This window comes from Pseudorasbora parva, chromosome 3 (assembly GCF_024679245.1).
Source record: "Pseudorasbora parva isolate DD20220531a chromosome 3, ASM2467924v1, whole genome shotgun sequence".
Taxonomy (NCBI): Eukaryota; Metazoa; Chordata; class Actinopteri; order Cypriniformes; family Gobionidae; genus Pseudorasbora; species Pseudorasbora parva.
The window spans coordinates 4,541,021-4,564,922 of NC_090174.1; the positions used below are offsets into that span (position 1 = coordinate 4,541,021).

The window sequence follows — 23,902 nt, forward strand, 5'->3', positions numbered from 1 at the left end:
TATCCCTTTAAACGAACATCTAAATATTTGTTGCCAGTTGGGTTCTTTGGTCGCCTTGTGTAGTATAAGCTCTGAGAACAGCCGATATATTTTCATGGCATTAACAACATTAAACCGTTTTCAAAGAAAATCATGCACATAATTGTTTCACGTGATTGCTATGGAGCTGAATAACAATCGCTTGTGCTTGATCATCCGTCGTGTTCGTGGAGCGACGCCCTCATTGGCTGGTCAGCACGTCAATCAAACGCTCAAAGTTACTGTAAAGTAGAGGAGCCAGTTTGGAAGAGGAAGTTGTCGGGTAATTTGTGGATTTACTGGGACAGTGAGCTCAGCTCAGCTGGAACTCGCCATTTATTCTTCGGAAAGGTTGCTGTGTTTTGAGCAGTGGTTCGTCTTGTATTCGTATGGAAGGGCGGCAGGACAGTTCACCCATGGATGCTTTCGACAAGGACGTGTTGGAAATGACTGCCGAAGATGTCTATGACATTTCCTACGTGATCGGCAGAGATTTATTAAAAGTCAACACAGGTGGCCGGGAGTTCTCGGATTTACAATTCAAGATCGTTCGTGTGCTGGAAATGTTTGAGACCATGGTGAACAAGTACAATCTGTCGATGGAGGAGCTGAGGATGGAGCTGGACAACATGAAGAGAGAAATGGACAGAGTGGTAGCAGAAGGTTCAAGTGGAGATACTAACAATGTGAGTGGGTTCAAGTAAAGTTCAGAAGAATTGAGTGCAACAAAAGGCCTATCAAGTCACCTTTATTTCTATAGCGCCTTATACAATACAGATTCACTGCAAAAAAAAAAAAAAAAATGTTCCAGCTTAAATCAAAATGCACTTACTAGATGGGTAAAAATACATTTATGTCTTGTTTTCTGGGGAAATAAATTAAGTGAGTAAAACAAGAGAAATGATCTGTCAATGGGGTAAAAAACATATCTTAATTCAGGGACAAGATTTTCTTACTCTTTTGGCTGATAATTTTGCTGGTTTTAAGCAAAAACGCACTTAAAGGTGCAGTGTGTGAATTTTATCGACATCTAGTGGTGAGGTTGGGAATTGCATCCTTCAAAGCTCACCCCTCCCTTTCGGCCCTGTCCCAAAGGTCTTGGGACAAGTCCGTTTTGTGGACTTACAGTGGCCACTGCGTGCGCATGTTAAGACTGTAGGACGTCCCATTTGTCATTTAAGCTCAAACTCGTGAGCACCCCCCTTTGCGGCTGCCTCGATGTGCACTTCAGCTGAGCCCACAAGTTTTCGAGCTATGCAAAGGACTTCTACCTGGCAGTCAAAGCGGCATTACGTTGTGAAAGTGCAGACTCAGAGGAAGACCGTGAAGGTTTAGGATGCCATTTGGGACAGGACCTTCGAAGCACATAGAGAAGCTACGGTGGCCGACACAGGACAAGATTTCGTCGTCTGAGACCGCTAAGAGTGACTAGTGCTATGAAAAAAAGTTTGTCCGTTTAGGGCTACGGTAGAAATATGATGCTGTAAAATGTCGACTTTACTGTAAGGTGACCAGCGGTGTATGGAGACAGAAATGGCTCATTCTAAGGTAATAAAAACATAACAGTTCATTATGTAAGGTCTTCACACCACTGAAATCATAGTTATGAATATTATATTGCATTTCTGTCAACAGATCATCAAATACTACACACTGAATCTTTAAAGACATAATATGTAAGATTTTTAGATTAAAATATCCCACAACCACTAGAACAATATTGTGTTGGCTTGTGTACTTACACTATTACAAATGTTACCGTGAATGAATAAATCCAGAGAAGTAAGCGATTTTATCCAGTATAGGACCGTGTCCGTGCATCGCCTATCAGTGACGTCATACTCGCGTTACCGCGATTTATTTTATAAACACAAAAAAGGGTTTAGTATAGGCTATTATATATTTTATTAGACAAGATAACTACTCTTTTGATACATTTATTAACATAAAACTAGGCTAATTGTTGTACAGTAATGAAGCATTTCTTTGTCATACAAAATGTTTTAAAATTAAAGTGTTACTTCAGCGATTAGCATATGGCTTTGTATCAGTAGAAACCCTGGAGTATATTCAAATGATCGTGTTTCCTTCTCTTATATCCCCCTGAGACGAGAGATTTATGCATTTTATTTCTGGAAAAATTACTCTGGTGACGCAAATATCGTCAATTTGCATCATCCGTAAAATGCTTGGCCAGACGCTAAAGACTACAGCAAGCAGAGGGAGCTATTTCCGGATGTTTTCAACTCGCACATGGGGAGTGGGGTCACACTCACAGCTCAGCTCGGCTCAGGCATTAATGGAAACGGTGCGGCCGGCGGAGCAAAGGGAGTGTTTTAACTACTCAAGTTAATTCCTATGAAAGTTAATCTTCCAAAGGCATGAAGTGAAAATGCCGCAGACTGAACACGCGCTGAGAACTGCTGCGAGCGCGTTTACCTCGGCTCTCATCACGAGAGCTCATTCAGCTCCTCACGATGACTCCTGCTTTGTGTGTGCTGACACTTCCTCTGCGGCTAAATCACAATATATTGAACAGACACGTTCAGTTTTTAATTGTAGTGTCTGTTCTCTAAATGAAACGTTTTTTATGACGATGAACGCAGTGGTGGGAAAGTGAAAGTGATTCTGTAGTGGTGGCTTTTTTGGGAATGGCCTCACAGGGCAGCGAAGCATTCTGGGAATTGTAGTCTTTCATTCCCATGAGACAAAAACACATTTTCTGTCTTTTCTCAGTCTAGAAATCACCAAATTCAAAAATAATTTCACATTTCTTTCTACTACATTAATGACCCAGTTTAAATACAGATTCATCTTCCCAGCGCTGAAGTACCGCTTTAATTGCATGCCATTTAGCAACACAAGCCAACCAACTAGCTCACTGCAGTGTGACCGTGTCTCATAGCAGCCGCCGAGCGAACGGACAGTAACGTTATAACATCACTTTAACACACTTAAATATCTCAAATGTGATAAAACAGCACTGCGTGACCACACACACACACGTGCGGAAGAAGCTGAAACGGCGACTGCGGGAGAATAATAGCTCCGCTGCTCGCGAGGTGTGTGTTGTTCATATCATTAACAATCGCTCCAGCAGCCTTGCTCAGCTCCACAACACTCGGTTCTGCTCTGCTTCACACAGTACCATTAATAATTTCATCCATGAACATGATTTTTGTCTGCGTCCTAGGGCTGTAACGATACACCAAACCCACCATTCGGTTCGTATCACGATTTTTGACCCACGGTACGATACAAACCTCGATGTGGGGGGGAAACAAAACAGTTCAAAAGATATTTTGAGGGGATAAAAATAATCTATCAGTGTGTCTCCGGCATCTGCATGTTGGTTGTGTTGCCGGCCAGTTGGGGAAGCTTCTTGAAACACTTACGGCAAATTGTGTGGGTCTTGTCAACTACACGATTGCCATCCTTGTTCTCCACCGGGTAGCCGAAATGTTGCCATACTGCTGACTTAAAAATTGGACCTGGACAGGAAGGATAATTCTGGGAGTCGATTCTGCCTTCTCACATCGCGATATAGGTTCGTGGACCTGCATATTGCGATTTCGATTTCATATCGCATATCGTTACAGCCCTACTGCGTCCTGACCTGATTTTTTTCCACCGGCTGTGAGGTGAAGACGACGACTCCAAAGATTCTGCGCTCAATCTCGGCATCATCAAGCTACGCCTTTGTTTTCAATAGGCGACCTCTAGAGGCGAAAAACTACATATTGTGCCTTTAATTTCTATTTTTCTCCCAGAAAACAAGACATAATTATCCTGACAAACCACATCAAAATGTTGGGTCTGGGAACTCACCGTTGGCAGGGCTTAATCCAAGGCGGGATAAACAGTTGTCTTTCAAATTCCCTCAGCACGCAATTGGATAACACTACAACCAACCAGAGCAACAAAGAAGGTAAAGCGGAGCTTTTGCCGTATCCAGTCCACTCAGATGACATCTTCCTTTTTTGCCGTTCTTTGATTTTTTTCTCAAAGAAAAGCTTAACTCCAAGTTGCGGTCAAAGCAGATTTGAAAGACCGCTTTTTGCCAGCTTCTTTGTTTTCAAGTATCACGCAGAACCGTCACAGCTCTGCCATGATTATGTTAAGCCCACCCACCCACTCTATACACAATGTGATTGGCCGGACCAGAGTTTGGTTTTTCAAGCTCGCAAACCAACGGAGAGTTGCTGGTATCCTGCCTGGAAAATATATTTGCTGCCGCTAGATATTTAGGCTAAGACATAATATTTTATGGCACTTGACTACTTTAGTAAATGCATTTTGATTTAAGATTTTTTTTATATTTGGACCGAAAACAAGACAAAAATAAACAGGAATGATTCAGAGTTAATTTCGGCTGTACAGCAGCTCTAAAGCAAACCTGCCTGAACATTGTTCAGCTGAAATCTTTGAAAGTCGGCATCCTATTTATTTTCTTCTTAATACATTTTTGTCTTATTGTGAACATCCATACATATATTAATTTTTTTTGTTTGTGCAAACATTTATGCAATATATGATTGTTTTTATTATTCTATTATAGCAAAGTATTGGGCCAAACAAACTAGTTGTGGACTTAAAAGACCCAAACAGACCACGATTCACCATGCAGGAGTTAAAAGAGGTTCTGCAGGAGAGAAACAAACTCAAAGCCCAGCTCATGGTGGCTCAAGAGGAGCTACAGCTCTACAAGAGGTAAAGAGTGGATTCATGCACATTCACTGGGTTGCAGAGCAAAAAGAAAGACTTTTATTGTTGTTTTACATGTGAAAATTAAAGTCAGTAAGGTCCAGTGTTCCTCAAAACACAAATTATTTTGCAGAAGAAAGACATGCATATAGGTTTGGATTTACATGAGGTCACGTGTAGCATCTGATGTGCTTGCAGTGGGGTCCTCAAGTCAGACCAGAGCATGGTGGAAGTAAACCTGGAAACACTTCCTCAGTCAGAAGAACCCGCGCCCTCCAGTATTATAGAGGAGAACAAGGAGAAGAGCACTATTCAGAGACTGTGAGTGTTTGCCAATGTCCGCACGATGACACATGTCAAACATATTTTGAAATTCAAATAATTACACTTATATTATACTCAAGTTTATTCAACCAAAAGTAAGTCTTTTTATTTTATGGAAGAAGAAAAAAGGACGTAGTGTCCGTGTCACCCATAGGATTCTGAAGAGCAGTTTTGAAGTGTAAAGTAGAGACAAGCTGGCTGTCGCCATCTTAGCAGCGCGTCACACCCAGATAACTGAAAAAGGGCAAAGAGGCAGGACGTGGGCGGAGCCAAGGTGACGTGATGTCTAACAGACAGCGGATAAATGGCTATCTACCTGTCAATCAAAGTGGCCACACCCTTAATTATGCAGAACTTTAAGGATTTATATAATGTAAATTAGTGAGTTATAAAGAAAAATCACCCCCTCACAGTTGTCATAAAGGCCAAAATTAGCCATATAGACCAAAACCACAATTTGTACCAGGCTGTAAACATGTTTTTTCTGCTGTAAAGTTAGACATTTTAACATGGGGCTCAATGAGATTCTGCTCCTTCTGGAGCCTGTCCCTAGTGGCCAGTTGAGGAATTGCTGTTTAAGTTACATCCGTATTGGCTTCAACAGAAACTGGGGGAGGTTGCCACTGGGATACACTTTATTTTGATAGACCACTTTAGACATTCTATTAAATATAAGTAACATGTCAACTAACTCTCATTCATTTGCAACTACATGTAAACTAACTCCCGGAGTGTTAGTAGAATGAGTTGACGTGCACAGGCTGCAGTGCTGTCAAAATGAAATCATTCTAATATGAGGATTTCTTTCTTTACAAATTTAAACAAGCTTTTGACCACTATGTACTAATTGGCTTGAAATACACATGCCAGTATTGCAGGACAGGTGTGTGTACCTGTAAAGTCTTGCAGATTTTTTTTTAGCCTTTTATCATTTATTGAAGCCGTTTGTGAGCGGCTTTACCAGTTGTGGGAGTTTTGGAGTCCTGCCCACTGGAGTTTGCCCTTCTGTCTCGAGTTAGTCATGTTCATTTGAATCATTATGATAGTGTTTCTAAGCAGCTTAACAGAGATACTGTCAGTATAGCTTCATAAGAAATTGCACTCATGTCTTTGAGTCGTGTCCATTGAGCAAACCAAAGACAACTGTAGCAAGGAAAAAGTCCTCAAGATGGAGAAAAAAAAACCTTGAGAGGAACCCATCCTCCTCTGGGAACAAATATCCAAATTACTATGTATCAATGCAAAGGAATGCAGGAAGTGCTGCACAGGGTGTAAGATCTCGGTGCTCTTTGGTTGTGTAGGATAGTTAAGTCTAAATGCAAAAGTAGTCCAAGGCACTCGATGGGTGTATTGAGAAAGTTAAAAAGCCTTTATTTTTTCATGGCTTAAACATTTAAAAATTGGTGACAGAGACACCTACGCGTTGCGGCTTTACATGCCTTCGTCAGGGTGTGTATAACAAACAACATCTCAAGCTCATTTCTAACCAGCCATTAATTGATCTAATTACAGACACCTGGTCATTCAGTGTGTGTGTGTGTGTGAGAGAGAGAAAGAGAGAGAGAGAGAGAGAGAGAGAGAGAAAGAGAGAGAGAGAGCGAAAGAGAGAGAGAGACAGAAAAAAAGAAGAAAAAAAAACACAAAATTATATTATACATACATACATACATACATACATATATATACACCCATATATATATATATATATATATATATATATATATATATATATATATAAACATACATACACATACGCAAACACACACATACATACATATCAAATGAGAAGGAGAAAAAAAAAAAAAAATACAATATAGTATATATTCCACAATAACATTAAGTAAAACAGCAATACATAAATCAAGTAATTCATATAATTAAGTTCAATGCAATTCAAATACGTTCAATAATATTACTAGAAATAACTACATTATATTACAAAAATGGTACAAAATCTAGCTTTATCCAAATTACTATGATCAGGGTTTAATGAAGGGATATTTAAGACCATTTAATGAAAATTCAAGGAATAAATTGAAGGGAACATAACACATCAATATGTTAAATATAAATGTATATAGGAAGCACACAATGAGTTGTTTTAGCAACACTTTCAAATTTGAAAATACAATTTTCAAAAGATCACAACTAAATTCAGTTTTACAAATAAAGTTTGGAATAAGAAATCTTGTGATTTTATGATTAAAACAAGGACAAATATCTGCCATGATATATATCTGTAGATATTCATTTTTTGCAGTTTATGCAATTAAATTTAGGGCCCTATGAAATCGATAAATATAAATAAATTCTATTTGAAATTTTCTATTAGTCAAAAAGCATGTCTAATGGAATAAAAATAATAAAAGAACACAGAAATCATAGGGCCCAAATTTAATGTTATGATTATGAATTTAAGAAAATGTTAGGGCTTAAATTGTGGAGGTTCAAATTAAGACTAAGTTAAAACTTCAATGTGTAGAATAAGTATAATTTCAGTCAATGATGTTTGGCTGCCGCTGCCTTGATAAATACGAGCAAAACACACCATGGAAAAATGTTTTTTTGTGGTATTACATTCAAAATATTATTCTAACGCAACATAAACGTATTAAAAATAAAAACTTATCCTGTGGTGTAAAGCTCAAAAAGGTTATTGCATCATGTTTCCTCCTTAAAGCATCGGTGAAAGTTTGCACCTATGTTGAAGATTTCACCTTCTTTTCTGAATGCTCTGAAGAATATTGCTGTTCTTGATCTAGTGTAGGTCTTCATATTGTTTGGCTCACTGTGTCAATATTGTTTTGCTTGTTTCTCTCTCTTTTTCAGGTTCTCATTTCGACAAAAATAGTCCATCTGCAAAACCTAACCAGGATTTAATACAACAAACCAAACGCATCTGAGACAAGCTAAGCCCTTTCCAACAGAGCGAGCAGAGATGGGAAGAAGTTTAACAATACGGACCCATTGGCGACTGGAAATCTTTTTCCTAACTCCTACCACTAGTTTTTAAATGAGTACGTTTTTAACTTGGTGTTTATAAGTGTTCGCAGTTCACATTTAGTTCAGTATTGAGCGTGAAGCCAACAATGAGTGGACGTGAAAAACACAAATGTAGTTAATATCCATTCATCACCACTCCACCATTCCCCCAGTATGTGTTAATTTATGTGTATGTGTTTTAATTTAGTCATGTTATAAATAGCACAAAGACACATTCTGGGACTGCTTTTGGTGACAATACTAAGCATATTATCTTAAATTTGCGCTCTTTGTCCCACACAAACTTGACTTTGTTGATGATCTTACTGTATAAGAAAACAAGCGTTTGGACAGAAATTATCCATATGACCTTATGCATATCACTTTCTAGTCCTAATTTTAATATGGGAACACCAGGGATTGCAAAGTTCAAATGAAGAGGTACTTACTCTAAAATACTTGTGATTTCTTTAAGGCACCTGTAGCAGGTGTAACTATGTAATAAAGCTCTTTAAGGTATATGAAGTGGTAAATTGTAGGCCAAATGAATGTAAAACTGTATATTTTTATTGGATTGAAGTATGAACCTAGTTGTAGAACCCCTGGACACTTTTTATGACAATTTTTTGCTACATTGATAGATATTAAGAAATGCTGTTCTTCGTAACTGACCTTGTCGTTTGTACGTGAAATACTGATGGTACGCTTTCATAACAATGCACTAAAACGGGAAACGCTGTATTCTGCTGCCAGGCCAGTAGATCACCGTTTTCACAAATTTTATTTTTGTAGTTTACATGGAGATGATAACGGGGGAAAAAATGGCCATAACATACATTTCCAGTTTTTAGGGTTTTTATTTTATGCGTGTTGGCCATTCACACAAACATTTTTGGGTCCTTAAAACACAAACTTTTGAAAACAGTACCGTTATCATCTCCATGTAAACTACGAAAACATGCATTTGTGAAAACGGTGACATGCGTATTGTGTTCAGTTTGTGTGTGTGTTTCTTTACAAAGTGACATTAACTATTGTCCTGGCAGCAGAAAGCAGCATTTTTAGTCGTTTCCTCAGATCCGTGAGAACGGGGATCATTTTGACTGTTCCGTCTGCTTAACACAGCCACATGCATATTAAAATGATTTAAATTAAAACGCAAACTAAAATTAGAAGTATATCTTGCTCTCTTAAAGAAGAAATCAAATAATGACTTTCATTATTTTTTCTTGTTTGATCCAACAATGAAATTAACATGTAGGCCTACAACCTGTTGAAATCTAAGAGGAATGACAATGTAAATTAAAGCTGCGAGCAGCGATGACGGGCCCAAGCCGGTGGCACCGCCACCCCGGTGGCATCAGCTTACCTGTGCACAGCAGGCAATAGGCATTTAATATGGGAAAAATAAATAATGGGACTATGTCAAAGTCATTTGAGTTCACCTCATTAACTGCAGCAACTGGTGCTGCTATGACCAGGAACCACAAGTCACATCTATGAGATCAATTACATTTTATTCATTAATTTTATGTCAGATGATGTCAAATGTCAATTTCAAATGAGTGCAGAATACTGTCCAAATGCTGAAGTTGTATTATCCTTACACTTCTCTTAAAAATTAAATTAAGCCAAATCACAGAGACCGCAACAATTATTTTAATATCAGTGTCAGGTAAGAGTAATATGCGTGCATATAATTTATGGAAGTTTATTATAAACAGGCACTTTAATAAGATCATGTGAAATTAACTTTTTTTATCCATTTGAATTCTATCAATAAATAATTAGTTTAAAGAGGTGTCATACATGATCTTTGCAAACACAGCACATGACCTTCTTTAAAGCCCATGTTATAGAAAACAATTAAAAGTATTAGGACATCACTTTCAATTATGTGCAAATATATTTTTTGCAGCTCAAAATTTTGTAAGTTCAGAAGACCAGTATTTAATTAAAGATATAATATATGTTTTTGTTTTTTACTTATTTTTCACAATAAAGTGATAGATATTTGTGATAGCCTATGATATGAAAGGGTTAAATTATGAAAACACAAGAGAAAAGGTGACACACACACAGAGTGAGAGAGACCCCCTCCACACACACACACACACACACACACACACACATAGTGATCCTAAGAGAGGGAGAGGGAGGGGGGAGGGGGAATGACAGACACAAAATCTAAACAGTGAGCGAACATTGTTTTTATTTCACTGTCTGAAAACACTGTTTTGCAATAACAACAATAGTTTTATCTTCAAAACGGTGTTCCCTAGGACATATCCAACCTGGTTACTGAATAAGGCTACACTCCCAACTTCTGGTTATTCTATATACCGGTAGCTCATTGGTTATCATTTTTGTCCTTAAACATTAATCTTCTCATTTTTAAGTTACACACACCAATTACTTTTTGTTGAAAAAGACAATTAAATGTGTTTTTTCCTTTGTTAGTAATTTTTTTAAAATATTTATATGTTTTATTAATAATTATTTGTATTAACACAATTATTTAACTAATTATATAAAACAATATTGTCAATGCCCTACAAATAAACTGGTTTTATACATTTATTTTTTTATTCAAACCCAGAATAATATGTTTTATCCTTTAATGCAGGCCAAAGCACAGCATTGAGAGGTAATCTTTTTAGCGCACACGCACACACACACACACACACACACACACACACACACACACACACACACACACACACACACACACACACACACACACACACACACACACACACTCATGTCTGGTTCACTATCTTTCTGGGGACTCATAGACGTAATGGTTTTTATGCTTTACAAACCATATATTCTGTCCTCCTGCCCCTACCCCTAAACCTACCCATTTCACAAAACTTTCTGCATTTTTACATTTTCAAAAGAACTCATTCTGTATGATTTATAAGCTTTTGTACCCATTGGGACCTCAATTTAGGCCCCTACAGTGACATGTGTCCCCATGAGTCTGTGTGCATTCAGGTTGAAGTCCCCACCAGGCTAGAACAACACACACACACACACACACACACACACACACACACACACACACACACACACACACACACACACACACACACACACACACACACACACACACACACACAGTAGTAATGCTGAAGTATGCTGCAGGCAACTCAAATCAGCTCAGCCCATCCCCCCATCCACAACACCCCCCTTCACCCCCCCCCCCCCCCCCCACCCCTGCCCCTGCCCCTCACACACACACACACACACACACACACTCGTGTCTGGTTCACTATCTTTTTCTGGGGACTCACCATAGTTGTAATGGTTTTTATGCTGTACAAACCATATATTCTGTCCTCCTACACTGCTCCTACCCCAAAACCTTCCCATCACACAACTTTCTGCATTTTCACCTTTTCAAAGTAACTCATTCTGTTTGATTTATAAGCTTTTGTACCCATTGGGAAGTCCCCATGAGTCTGTGTGCATTCAGGTTTAAGTCCCCACCAGGCTAGAAAACCATTCACACACACACAGAGGTAATGTTTTTTTGCTTGAAAACTTATACAATATTGCCCTCTACTGGTCATTTAAGTGAGAGCATAAGTGTTGAAAAAAAAAAAAAACAGTGTGATATAGAGAATAACCAGCAGGTGGGAGTATAGCCTTATTTATGAACCAGGCACTTGTGTTCTTATTTTGTGTTTTTTAGGCTTTTGCTACGGGGACACCGTTTGAGATATCCAATAACCGTTCACATTTTAGCATCTTCTGTATATTTACTTCATGTTGTCCGAGTTTGGAGGAGATTGAATGAATCGCTTTTGAGGAGAAGGTAAAAACTCAGAGCTCGCTTTGCCACTTCTTGTTATCTTCCAACCAAATTATCTGACTTCCTGTTGGTCAGAGCTAATGACTGTAAATTAGAAAGTTGTCCGGCTCGAAATGTACAATATATATACCGAGTTTGGTGAATGTAGATAAAACTAACCCCCCCACTTTGGACAAAAGTGACACTTCCTGCTGCCAGTTGGTGGCGCTATAACTTTGACTCACAAAAGTCATATCCATGTAATCGGCCTCTTACAACGAACACACAGCTGAAGTTTCATCAAAATGAATTAATGTATGCAAAAGTTATAACACACTTCCTGTTTCCCTTTTCTCGCCATAAATTTGTCTCTTCGCCACGGCCAAACCGTTTGAGATATCAAAAAGTCGCTCGCAATTTAGCATCCTCAGTGTCTTGACTTCATGCTGACCGAGTTTGGTGCTGATCGGGTGAATCGTCTAGGAGGAGTACCGCAAATTCCAGAGCATGCGTTTTCCGAACAACCCATAATAGCTCACTTCCTGTTGGGCGAAGCTTATGACTATGAGTGCGGAAGTTGTTTGGCCCGATGAGATCTATAAGTGTACCGAGTTTCATACATGTACGTGCAAGTGTGTTTAATATATAGACCCAGTTTTTCAAGGGGGCGCTGTTGAGCCCCCCTGCCACGCCCGGGTCAAAGGCCTCTGCCAGACCCTGTTGGCCGCACATTCCGATGCATGTGCAAAGTTTCAAGAGTTTTCGAGCATGGGAAGGGCCCCAAAAATGCCCAAAAGGCGAAAAGATAATAATAATAATAATAATAATAATAATAATCCTTAGAAGAACAATAGGGCTCTGCGCCCTTTCAGGGCTTGGGCCCTAATTAAATACGATGTACCAGTTATACGCGCGCACACACACCTTTTGTTTTTAGAAGGTCCAGAAATTACTTGTTTGGCATGTGAGGAATTGTGTATGTAATAAAGATTTTTTTTCTTTCCTTTCCTCATAAATCCAACTGGTGTCTGTTGTTTGCCTTTTTCCTATTGGATGTTTCATATATACTTTGTTTAAAATGCATTAAAAAAATCTTTGCTCACAAAAAATATAAATGCCTATTTAATAATTAGTAATTCAAAATTTTATTTTACTCCTATAAAGCGCATTTACAGAGCTGTTTTCTAGCATCACGCTCCCTTACGTTGGTGCCTGCCAGTTCTCTTTTAATTAAGATTGCACTAGATTTTATTTTAATAATAAATTGGAATGGATTCATGATTAAATTTAATTACCTGAAAATGACAATCATACAAAGTGCATTTGCAGCTGAACATTTTTTGCACATTCATTTAATAATCGTATGTTTTCTTCTGTAATGCTGCAAATCTTAAAACTCACTCAAGTTAAGACAAAAGACTCAAAACCATCAAATAAAAAAGTGGTATAATTACAAATCACAAATAAACACTTTGCCTATACAAATGTACAGTAACTATACCCATTTAAATAGTCGCTTTGTCCGTCTCTGATATTCTCAAACATTACTCATTAAAATAATAGTTCACCCAAAACAAGAAACAGTTGTCCTTTACTCACCCTCATGTCATTCATTTGGAAATCTACAGCGATCATTCCTGTGCAAAACACCAATGATGACATTTAATCCAATCATTTCTTTAAGCTTGAAAATAGTCTCCACTGATTGGACAAAAACAGCTAAAACATTTTTCAAAATATGTTTTCTTCTCAAGAAAAGCAAGTCGTAAAAGTTTGAAACAAGTGAGTAAATTTCATTTGAGTGAACTATTAAGTGGTTACACAATTAGCTCAAAAGGTTCACATCATTCATCCTTAACCCAATGTGCATTTGTTTAAAAACTAAACTTTGTGAGAAATTCATTTTATGGTGCCATCTGTCACAGTCACCAATTTTGGCAACAGGTCATGTCTACATTACACTATTCTATTGGACACCATCAGCAAAACACAACTATAACTTGAGCCAAGGATGAGCAGCGATGGCTTCTTTACTGCGGTCCCCGTAATCATAAAGCAGCTCCTCGTGCTCCTTGATGTCTCTGGAAGCCAGGAAGATGAGGTGAGGTGTGCCGTTTATATCATGCAGTTTGGTCTGAAGGTTGCCATTTTTACTGTGGTTGATCAGTCGGCCTAGACGGCTGGTTTCTTTGGTAGCATCCACACTAGAAAAGTGCACAAGTAATTAGACTTTGATTCTATGGCAAATATTTAGTCTCAGTTCAGAGCAAAAACTTAACACCACCATTAACACCAGGGGCCGCATAAACATCTTAAGACTAAAGCCGGGTACACACAGTGCGATTTTTACGTCTGAGACAAATCTAGCAGATCCTAAAAGATTCCTCTGATCCTAGGCTAAAATCTGACGTCTTAGGTCGTTAGTTTGACATGTTCACCGGCAGCAGATTAATGACGTCTGCGATCAAATTTTTACCTCAGTCGAAATTCTGGCAGTGTCAGAAGATTTGGCACACAATCCTGCAGTGTGACTTCTCCTACGATGACAGTCAAATATCTCCCTTTTTTCAAGACAAATTATGACAAAAACGAAAGCTAGAGATTTCTTTGCAGCCAGCATTTCAGTCCCGCGTGTAATGCAGCTCACTGTCACCGAACGCGTCATTCATTGATGATATAAAACTCCAGACATGTTTTCTTGCGTGCGTCTGTTTTTAGCGCGCCTTCACTATCGTACAGTCTAAGATTAATGACAACTGAGATCAGTGTGACATGGCTTACATCTGGGATCATGTACAGCCTGACAAGTAACTGTCGCAAAGGATAAAAAAAAAAAACAAGAAAAGACGCACAGTGTGCAGGACCCATTAAAGTAGTTCCTAACTTGCCGATTTAGGAGAAACTCTTAAAGGGGGGGTGAAATGCTGTTTCATGCATACTGATCTTTTTACACTGTTAAAGACTTGGAATCCCATACTAAACATGGACAACGTTTCAAAAGTTAAGGTGGACGTTTGATGGGAGTATTTCTTTGTCAAAAATACTACTTCCGGTTAGTCATAAGTTTCGGCAAGTTTTTTGAGATCATGCGTCCCCTTTGACGTTAATGGGGGCGGAATTTCCTTGTATGGGCCTTACGGACAATTCTACCGGAAGAGCGTGAGAGAGAGAGAGAGAGAGCGAGAGAAAGTAACAGGCTACGCCCATCAAAGCGCTGGCTTGTAGGATGCTGGACAGGTGATGTGCACATAATGTCACCAAAAAAGTGCGTTTTTGGTTGCCAGACCAAGACAGTCCTGCACAGATTCCCCAAAAACCCCGCGTTAAGGCAACAGTGGATGTAATTTGCTCTTCCGGATCAGCAACTGAGTTGCGCGAATGTTTATATCTGTTCGCTGCATTTCGGTGCCGACTGTTTCATAAACAAGGCCCAGCTCGACGCCGGATTTTCCCAATCGCCTAATGCTGAAGGATGGAGCAGTCCCAACGTTAGAACCGCAGGCGGTGAGTGAGACTGCTTCAAATGTCTGTGTTTTTGCCTATGCTCATCAAGTAGCCCAAACATGATCACGTATAGTTAATTGATCAATGGAGCATGCGATGTGTAGTGCCTGTACATTTGTTTAGCAGGCCACTATATGTGTAACTTTATGTTTGTGTATTGTAAAAGCACTCCAAACAACAATACACAAAGAGTGGGGAAAAATGTTGAACTAAATAAGCACGCTTCTTCATTCAAATGCGCTACTATTCCGTGTCTTTCTATGTAAACACTAACTTAACCTGCCGTGCAAAACCAGTCCGCTTAATAACGTTACAATTGTCTACACAAACCACGCGTAAACACAAACACACGTGCACAACTGCACTTCTCACATGTACACCTTCAAAGACAAAAATACGACGATATAATTCAAGTATAAATATGTAAATAACACAAGCCGCTAAGCATATTATATAGTTAGTGTATAACTTGTACCACATACAGACGTCCTGCTCTAGTCGTTTTTGCTGCTGCTCCTGTTCAACTGCAGCCTCTGGGTCTGATTCCGGATCATAGATGTATGGCTGTATCTGATTAAAAGCCATATTTTTATTTTGAATAAAGTTTTTTTCCCGCTGTTAGGGATGAGACAGCTTTACGACGCACTCGACTCAACACACAGCGCGCTGCTGCACACGTCATTATTTAGCTCCGCTCACACGACACGCCCCCACCCGCTCGGCTTTTTTCGGAAAGACTCGGAACAGCGCATCTTTCTTATATAATTATAAAAAAAATAAAGACTTTTCGGAGATATGCAGGATGCAATGCTACTCTATAGGTACTCAAGATTGACATGACACTGACTGAAACTTTCACCCCCCCTTTAAAAATAATGGGTGTCCTAATTTTTTGACTCCTACATTTGCGTTCTAAGAGTATTTCACAACGCATTTTAGCACTAAAACTAGCTCCTTAATCAATGAAACGCTAGGAGTAGTCAAGAGGACTCCTAAGTTACCAAGACCAAATTAAAACAATCAAAATGGCCGCTGCAGCAATCCGCCTAAAGACACTATACAACACTGAGGCATTTAACATTTAATTATGTCAGCTTACCTGTGGCAGTTGTTTTTATGAGTTTACACTTACAAACGATTGAATAAAGTAAAACAATACAAGAGTATTTGCTGTGTATACCCCCTCTCGCAATGGTAAAAGACTCATCACAAACTTTGTTTATAAAACAATTGTAAGAGACGTATAATTAGCGTAACATTTACTAGTTCAACTAGCGACACTTACCATACTTTTTAAAATCTTTATTTGAATATGGCAGCACTTATTTTAAACATTTTATTTGAATATAGCAACATGAAACCTCATTCAACAAAATATTTCTATTATTAAATCCTTGACAGACTCCTCCCCTATCAGCCAATCACTGTGCTCGTAGTTAGCAAGTGTGATGACATCATCCATATTAACGAAGTCAACCCTGCCCTCACTCTTAGTTTAAGACTTCTCTTTATTCCTTATTAAAAGTTGTTCTCTGCAGCTTTGTGAATAGGTTTTTAAGAGAAAACTCGGAACGAAAAACTTTTACTGCCATTTAGGAGAACTCTTAGTGGTAAGATAAAATGTTTTGTGAATACGGCCCCTGGGGTTTTAATCCGTTTCTTGTCAAATTTCAACCACTTCCGTCCTGATGTATTCAAGGGGAGGGTCGACTTTGCACTCTCATATCTTTTGAGCTAATGGACAAAATAAGATTATGCAAATTTACATATGAACATGAAGAGACGACACGGAGAGCAGAGCATCGGCTTTAGTTTCTGCTCTCACAGCTGCAAAACCAGCCAAACGCTGCGAGTGTGTGAAATCAGGAATGGCGATTAATAATATCGTGCTTGGTACATTTTTCATCTCAAAACCAAAGTTGGGTCTTCAGTCTACAAAGTTTAAGCACCGTCTGGCTAGCGCACTTCCCATGATGTTTACACATTAGTTCCCGGACGCATAAAGCACCTTAAGCTTCATTTTCCCCTCAAGATCGCCCTTAAACTTAAGTGTCTAGCAGAAAATAACCACCTTCCATATTCAACTTCTGAATAGTGTAGTAAAATATTGTAATTTATAACGTGTTAAATATGGATATTTCTCTTAAATGCATGGCTTTCCTTCAGGAGGCCTTTATGAACCCCTGTAGCCGTGTGGAGCACTTTTATAATAGATGGACGCACTTTTTTGGGCTGCCATTATAAAGCTTGGATTAGCCAAGACATTTAGTATAACTCTGATTGTATTAGTCTGAAAGAAAATGTAATATCCACCTAGGATGGCTTAAGGGCGAGTAAATCATGGGGTTGTTTTCATTTTTGGGTGAACTATCCCTTTAAGGTGCTTTATGCAACTGGGCTCAGGTCAGTCGACAGTCTTTTGTGGCTGATTGAATGCCTTTGACCACATGCTCATTTACACTAGAAAGCAATCCAGTCAAATGCATTTGACTTCTTTTGGAAGTGGTTGAATGTGAATGCTCAAAACATTTTAGACCCCGTTTATACCTGTATTTCGACCAAAACACATCATCAGCTCGTATTACACCTGTTATTAAGATCACAAAATGGACAACGCTAAATACAGGTGTAAATGGGGTCTAAAATGTTTTGAGATTGTCCACTTTCAATCACTTCCAGAGGTTGTTGAAAACTCATTTGACCAGATTGCTTTCATAGTCCAAATGCTCATGTGGTCAAATGTGTTCGAAGAGCGGCAAAAAGACCGTCTACTCTCCGCCAACTGACCAGACATTAGAGGAAGCACTCCAGCCAGACAGGATTTAAACAGTCTACTGAAGACCCAATTTGGGTTTAAAGATGAGATACATACCCAGCACAATGTTTTCTCCATCTTCCTGATTTCTAACACACACACTCAGTGTTCGGCATGATCTTGTGTCCGGCTGAGCAGAAACTAAAGGCTCTGCTCTCTGTGTGTTTGTCGGTTTTCGGAAGCGTTCATTGTAAATTGTGAGCTTTTGTCCATTAGATCAAAAAAGACATACATTTACCCGCTCATAGACCCTCCCCTCTGAGAAATCAGGACAGAAGTGGGTGAAAAGGACAGACGGATTTAACGTGATCTGATCGACCAAAACAAATCTTAATACCAGGTGTAAACAGGGCCACAGCTCACATTAAATCCTAAAAGGTTCCACAGATTTAAAAAAAAATATATATATTTTATGTTTCCTGAGGTGTACTTATATTGTTAGTATGATTTTTACATAATGTCATAAAAATGTTTAGCCTTCTGGTTTTGAATGCTTTGTTTGAAGGGGTGTGTCTGCTATGAGACTTCAGTGTAAACGCCCACTGCTGTGATTGGCTGCTATGAGACTTCAGTGTAAACGCCCACTGCTGTGATTGGCTGCTGTGAGACTTCAGTGTAAACACCCACTGCTGTGATTGGCTGCTGTGAGACTTCAGTGTAAACGCACACTGCTGTGATTGGCTGCTGTGAGACTTCAGTGTAAACGCCCACTGCTGTGATTGGCTGCTGTGAGACTTCAGTGTAAATGCCCACTGCTGTGATTGGCTGCTGTGAGACTTCAGCGTAAACGCCCACTGCTGTGATTGGCTGCTGTGAGACTTCAGTGTAAACTACCATAGACAGGCTAGGGGAACTCAATGTTCATTAAAAAAAAAAAAATTATTAAAAAAACCTCAAGTGAAATTCTCATGCCATGGGACCTTTAAAGGTACCGTTTTTCATGCGTTTTTGAAGCTTTGATTGTTTTTTACAGTGTGCAATATAACAAGCTCATGTTTCGCGTGTATTAAAAAACAAAACAAAAAAAAAACCTCACACAATTTACTTATCTGTATACCGCTGTTTTCTCAATCCTAAAAACGGCCTGATGATTTCCTTGTTCTATGAAGTCCCTCCTTCAGAAACACGCAACGAGTTCTGATTGTGCCAGCGATTCCCGTGTTGCGATTCGACAGCAGCTTAGCGCACTTTGCCCGGAAAGGTCCCGCCTCTTACCATAACACGCGCTCAATGTTAAACATAAACTGGAACCATTGATCTCTAAAAACAGCGTCAGTGGGAAGGCCAAACAAAGGTGATTTGTCTCTGGGATAAAAATAACAGCGTATCGACGGCATGGCGAAAAAACACACTTTACAAACGCAACAGCAACAAGACCACACCCCCTTTTGTGCATATTCTTGTGGGCGGAGGGTTAATGCAGGGAGGTAGTCCAAACCGGCTGTTCACTGTAGGCTTTGAAAGGGAACTTCTATTACACAATATATCTCGCTTGGCATTGAACTTTGAGCTTTATAATTTTACAGGTATTATTTATACTCTAAAAGACACATTACACACTAACTAAAGTTTGAAAGATGGAATCGTGAAGAAAGGGACCATAAATGGCCATTGAGATTTCAGAGGTTTACACCAGAAGCTAGATGTTTGAATTATAAGAATAAAACAAATACTCACCAGTAGGTTTTATCGTGATAGCGGAAATAGTACATGTAGCAGCCCGTAGAGGGATCTTGAGCATACTGAGACTCTCTTGCTTTGGCATCAGCCATCTCTAACAAATCCCCATGGTACTCCACTACAAACTGGTCTTTCTGAAACGCTCGGTCTGCAAAAATTCCTCTTCCTTTCCCTTCGATACATTTCACCTGATTGGAAACAGCAGATGCTTAAAACAAGGAATGAAAGGTTTTGCGATACAACATTGTTAAAGGCTTACCTTGAGCCCCTCTTCCACGTCGTTTCTGATGAGATCCTCAATGTGCTGCTGCTTTTCACACTGTTTGAAAACAACAAGCCTATATTTAGCTCTTGATATGATAGAATAGTGTTGCTTGGCACACTGGTAAAGTAAATGCATGTTGAACACGGAATAATCTATTGTAAGTTTGTATCATCCTCATCAAAAGGCCATTCAGAGAGCCATAAATGCCAAATTGTAATGTTTTAGTTTCTATGAAACAGAAGTTACGCAGATATTCTCTTCCATTATGTTGTGGCGTAAATATGAATGTAACAGACTTTCAGGGACATGGACTTGGTTCTAGGCATTGGTTGTTGATTGGATGTTGAGGTTCACCCAGAAACAAAAATTAGCCCATGAATTACTCATCCTCAAGCCATCCTAGGTGTATATGACTTTCTTCTTTCAGACAAACACAATCTGAGTAATTAAAAAAAATGTCTTGGCTCTTCCAAGCTTTATAATGACAGTGAATGGGAACTAACCAGACAATGGGAATGGGCCAAGAAAAAAAAAAAAAGGAAAGAAAGAAAAATGCAGCCATCTATGATAAAAGTTCCACACACGTCTCCTGGGGTTAATTAAGGAATTCTGAAGTGAAGCCATGTGTTTTTGTAACAAAAAGAAACAAAACGGTCATAACTTTATACACTAAAATCACAGGCTCCCAGTAAGAGCTGTATGATTGTCTAGTTCAGACGGAAGAGTGACCTTTGACTCGGGTGAGAGTAGACGCCTCTCGCGGTTCAAACAACAAACTTAAGCTCCTCCTTCCATATTTCGCTTTATGGCCGTTTCACACCGCAAGCGTGAGCAGCGTGTATTTTTTTCGGCGCCCATGTTAATCAATGACTGCATTCACACCAGGAGCAGGAGCAGCGCTTGAGCGTCAAGCAGGAGCGTCGCGTGAGCAGCAGTGAAGCGGGGGTTTCGGCTGCGAGCCTATTTTTGCTGCGCTACTGACGCTCCATTAAAGTGAAAGCACACTTTTAAAGGACAAAATAAATATGATTTCGCTTAAAATGCAAACAAGAAGCACGTGTAGTGTATTTGAACAATAACTGGAGTATGTCAGAAAAGAAAATGAAGAATAAAAAATATCTGTTGAAGATTTACCAATTTAAACTTGTTTTGATTATTCAGTTTGGGTGAAAGTATGGTTATGAGTATAAAAAATGAAGTAAATTAGCCAGAAAATATAACAAACTTTCGTTTAGTTTAGTATTTAATACTCAGACAGGTAAAGGCTCTCGGTCTGCCGCTGCAGTCACAGTGTAAAGCGAAAGCACACCTTTGATGGACAAAATAAATATAATATCACAAAAAAGCGCTCAAAATGCACACAAGAAGCACATGTGGTGTGTTTGAACAATAACTGGAGTGTGTAATTAAAGAAAACGAAGAATAAAAATCCTCTGTAGAAGATTTACCCATTTAAACTTGTTTTAATTATTCAGTTTGGGTGAAAGTATTACAAAAAGTAAAGTAAACTAGCCAAGAAATATAATAAAATATATTTTAGTTTAGTATTTAATACTCAGACAGGTATAGGCTCTAGCACTGTGGGAGCCGCTGCGGTGACGCTGCACCAACGCTTCCAGTGTGAATACTCTCGCGCGTCTGCAGCTGCAGTCACGGTGTAGTTACGCTGAAGTGCTGCTCACGCTTGCGGTGTGAAACAGGCGTTAGACTTATGACCGTTGATTAGTTTTGCTCTATCCTCTGCACAGTCACGTTCATGAATGCTTTAATTCAAAAGGCTTTTATTAACCCCTGGAGCACTTTTATAATAGATGGATGCACTTTTTGGGGCTTAAAAATCTTAGGTCCTTCTCAACCAGGACATTTAATATAACTGATTGTGTTCGTCTGAAAGAAGAATGTCATGACCTAGGATGACTTGAGGTGAGTAAATCATGGGCTAATTTTAATTTTTAGGTGAACTATTCCTTTAAGCTGACCAAGTGATTGGAGAATCCTGCATCCGTTTTAAAAAAAACAGACAGACAAAAAAGTAGTCTGTCCTTTGGAAATCCACTTATGACATTATGATAGAAGAATACCAGGTGAAAGAAAAGAGGAAGTCTATACATGGATGAATTGCTCACAACAAGAGATATAACATGCATTTAGAAAACAGATATCTTCATTTAATACTGCCTTAAACACTTTAAATTCTGGAAGCTTTTACCAACCTTCAACTCAGCTTTGCTTTTCCTGCAACTTCGTCTAACAGGGTAATAATCTGTGACCTTTCGATTGAGTTCAGACTCTTTGCCTTTCAATCTGAAGGAAATACAAAAAAATACACATGGTAAGATGATACTGCTCTGCAAATAATAAAACAGCACTCGCATAGACAATTTATTAGACATACTTCCGGTCTGACTTTTCACCATTCATTCTTTGCCCAGACTTTGTTTGCTTCCTCATCCCAGAGTCTTTCTGAGGCACTTCAATCCGATCGTGATGTGCACAGTTAAGGATCGGCTTGCCAGAGTCTCCTTGTTTCGGTGCATTGAGCTCATCTGCATCTTTGACTAGCCAGGGAAAGTAGTAAGTAGTAAGCAAAACAACTTTGACCGCAACAAATATGCATCTTTATTCCGATATTAACAAATACCTTCACTTTGTTTGCTCGTGTCCGCTGCAGAATTGTCTTCTAATATTGGGGCGAGTGGGCAAATCCGAGACGGCTTGTTTGGCTTTAGACAACTTTGTATTGTTAGCTGACCTTGGCTTGTCTGAGACACAAATAGGTATATGATAAAATCAATGTATTATAATGTTCACACCCTAATGTTCCAAACCTTCATGGGTTTCTTCTGTTAACCCAAAAGATGATATTTAAAAGAATGTCGGTAATTAAATGGTTGTTGGTTCCCATTGACTTCCATAGTAGGAAATAAAAATAATATGGAAGTTATTGGGGACCAGACATGGCTTAGTTAACAATATTGTTCAAAATATCTTATGTTCAACAGACGAAACTATAGTTTGGAAGAACATGAGGTTGAGCAAATGCCAACTTTGTATTGTTAGCTGACCTTGGTACAAATAGGCATTCGATCACAAATTTATTGATAAGCAATATGCATTATCTTGTTTAAAGGGATAACTTAACTCATAACTAAAGGGGGGGGGGGGATAGTATGGAAATCAATGGCATCAATGGAAATCAATCCAACAACCGTTTGACTACCAATGTTCTTTAAAATATCTCAAAAAGAAGAAACTCATACAGGTTTGGAATAAATAATGTACAGTTTCATTATTAGGTGCACTCCCTTTAAGGAGTCAAGAAAAATAACGTTAGATTAATAAATACAAACGCATCTCTCCTACGTTACCGTTGGCTTTCCGTGTTTGTTTTCTTTAACCTGTTCAGCTTTCTCATCCGCAGGTCTTCGTTTGGTCGACTTTTTGCCTAATAAGTACATAAATAAAGCTTATTTCACAAAGTATTGTGTATGCATGCTGCAAATAACGTCAGGATTCAAGCTGCAAAAAAAACTTGATTGCAGAAAACACGCACATCAGGTAAAAACGCCACTAAATGCCAGATCGATTAAAAATAATCATCGTTTTTCACAACCATAGAAGTTCGCTAAACGGACTACATGCTCACGTATAACCTTATTATTTTACCTTTCCCCATCTTTGATTAGATTTCCAACGACAAACGTAAAGGGTTATAAACAGCACAACATGCTGAGATAAATAACTGGACGTCAGGCAGACGGGGTTTTTAAAAATCAATCGTAACGTTCATTGGTCAAACTCTTGTAGAGAAGGC

The 23,902-nt window shown here is 38.9% G+C and overlaps 2 protein-coding genes across 2 annotated transcripts; one reads left to right on the forward strand and one right to left on the reverse strand.

Moving 5' to 3' along the window:
• Positions 1-268: 268 nt before the first annotated feature.
• Positions 269-9,316, forward strand: rilpl2 (Rab interacting lysosomal protein-like 2). Its single transcript, XM_067439883.1, has 4 exons — positions 269-704; positions 4,577-4,728; positions 4,921-5,043; positions 7,876-9,316. Exons 1-4 carry the CDS (start codon positions 408-410, stop codon positions 7,895-7,897), a joined length of 594 nt encoding a protein of 197 aa, XP_067295984.1. The 5' UTR covers positions 269-407; the 3' UTR covers positions 7,898-9,316.
• Positions 9,317-13,253: 3,937 nt separating this feature from the next.
• Positions 13,254-23,895, reverse strand: kmt5ab (lysine methyltransferase 5Ab). Its single transcript, XM_067437593.1, has 8 exons — positions 23,755-23,895; positions 23,457-23,533; positions 22,730-22,850; positions 22,484-22,646; positions 22,302-22,392; positions 20,083-20,142; positions 19,821-20,011; positions 13,254-14,028 (listed from the first exon to the last, which is right to left on the reverse strand). Exons 1-8 carry the CDS (start codon positions 23,762-23,764, stop codon positions 13,818-13,820), a joined length of 924 nt encoding a protein of 307 aa, XP_067293694.1. The 5' UTR covers positions 23,765-23,895; the 3' UTR covers positions 13,254-13,817.
• Between the last annotated feature and the right edge of the window lie 7 nt (positions 23,896-23,902).

Bases quoted from the DNA above. Each gene is read 5' to 3' on its own strand.
- kmt5ab (XM_067437593.1), bottom strand. The intron at 22,647-22,729 runs GTATTTGTTAAT...TTCCCTGGCTAG, and splicing joins CACGAGCAAACAAAGTGAAG to TCAAAGATGCAGATGAGCTC. The intron at 22,393-22,483 runs GTATGTCTAATA...TATTTCCTTCAG, and splicing joins GGTGAAAAGTCAGACCGGAA to ATTGAAAGGCAAAGAGTCTG.
- rilpl2 (XM_067439883.1), top strand. From the start codon at position 408: ATGGAAGGGCGGCAGGACAGTTCACCCATGGATGCTTTCGACAAGGAC. The intron at 705-4,576 runs GTGAGTGGGTTC...ATTCTATTATAG, and splicing joins CAAGTGGAGATACTAACAAT to CAAAGTATTGGGCCAAACAA. The intron at 4,729-4,920 runs GTAAAGAGTGGA...ATGTGCTTGCAG, and splicing joins GAGCTACAGCTCTACAAGAG to TGGGGTCCTCAAGTCAGACC.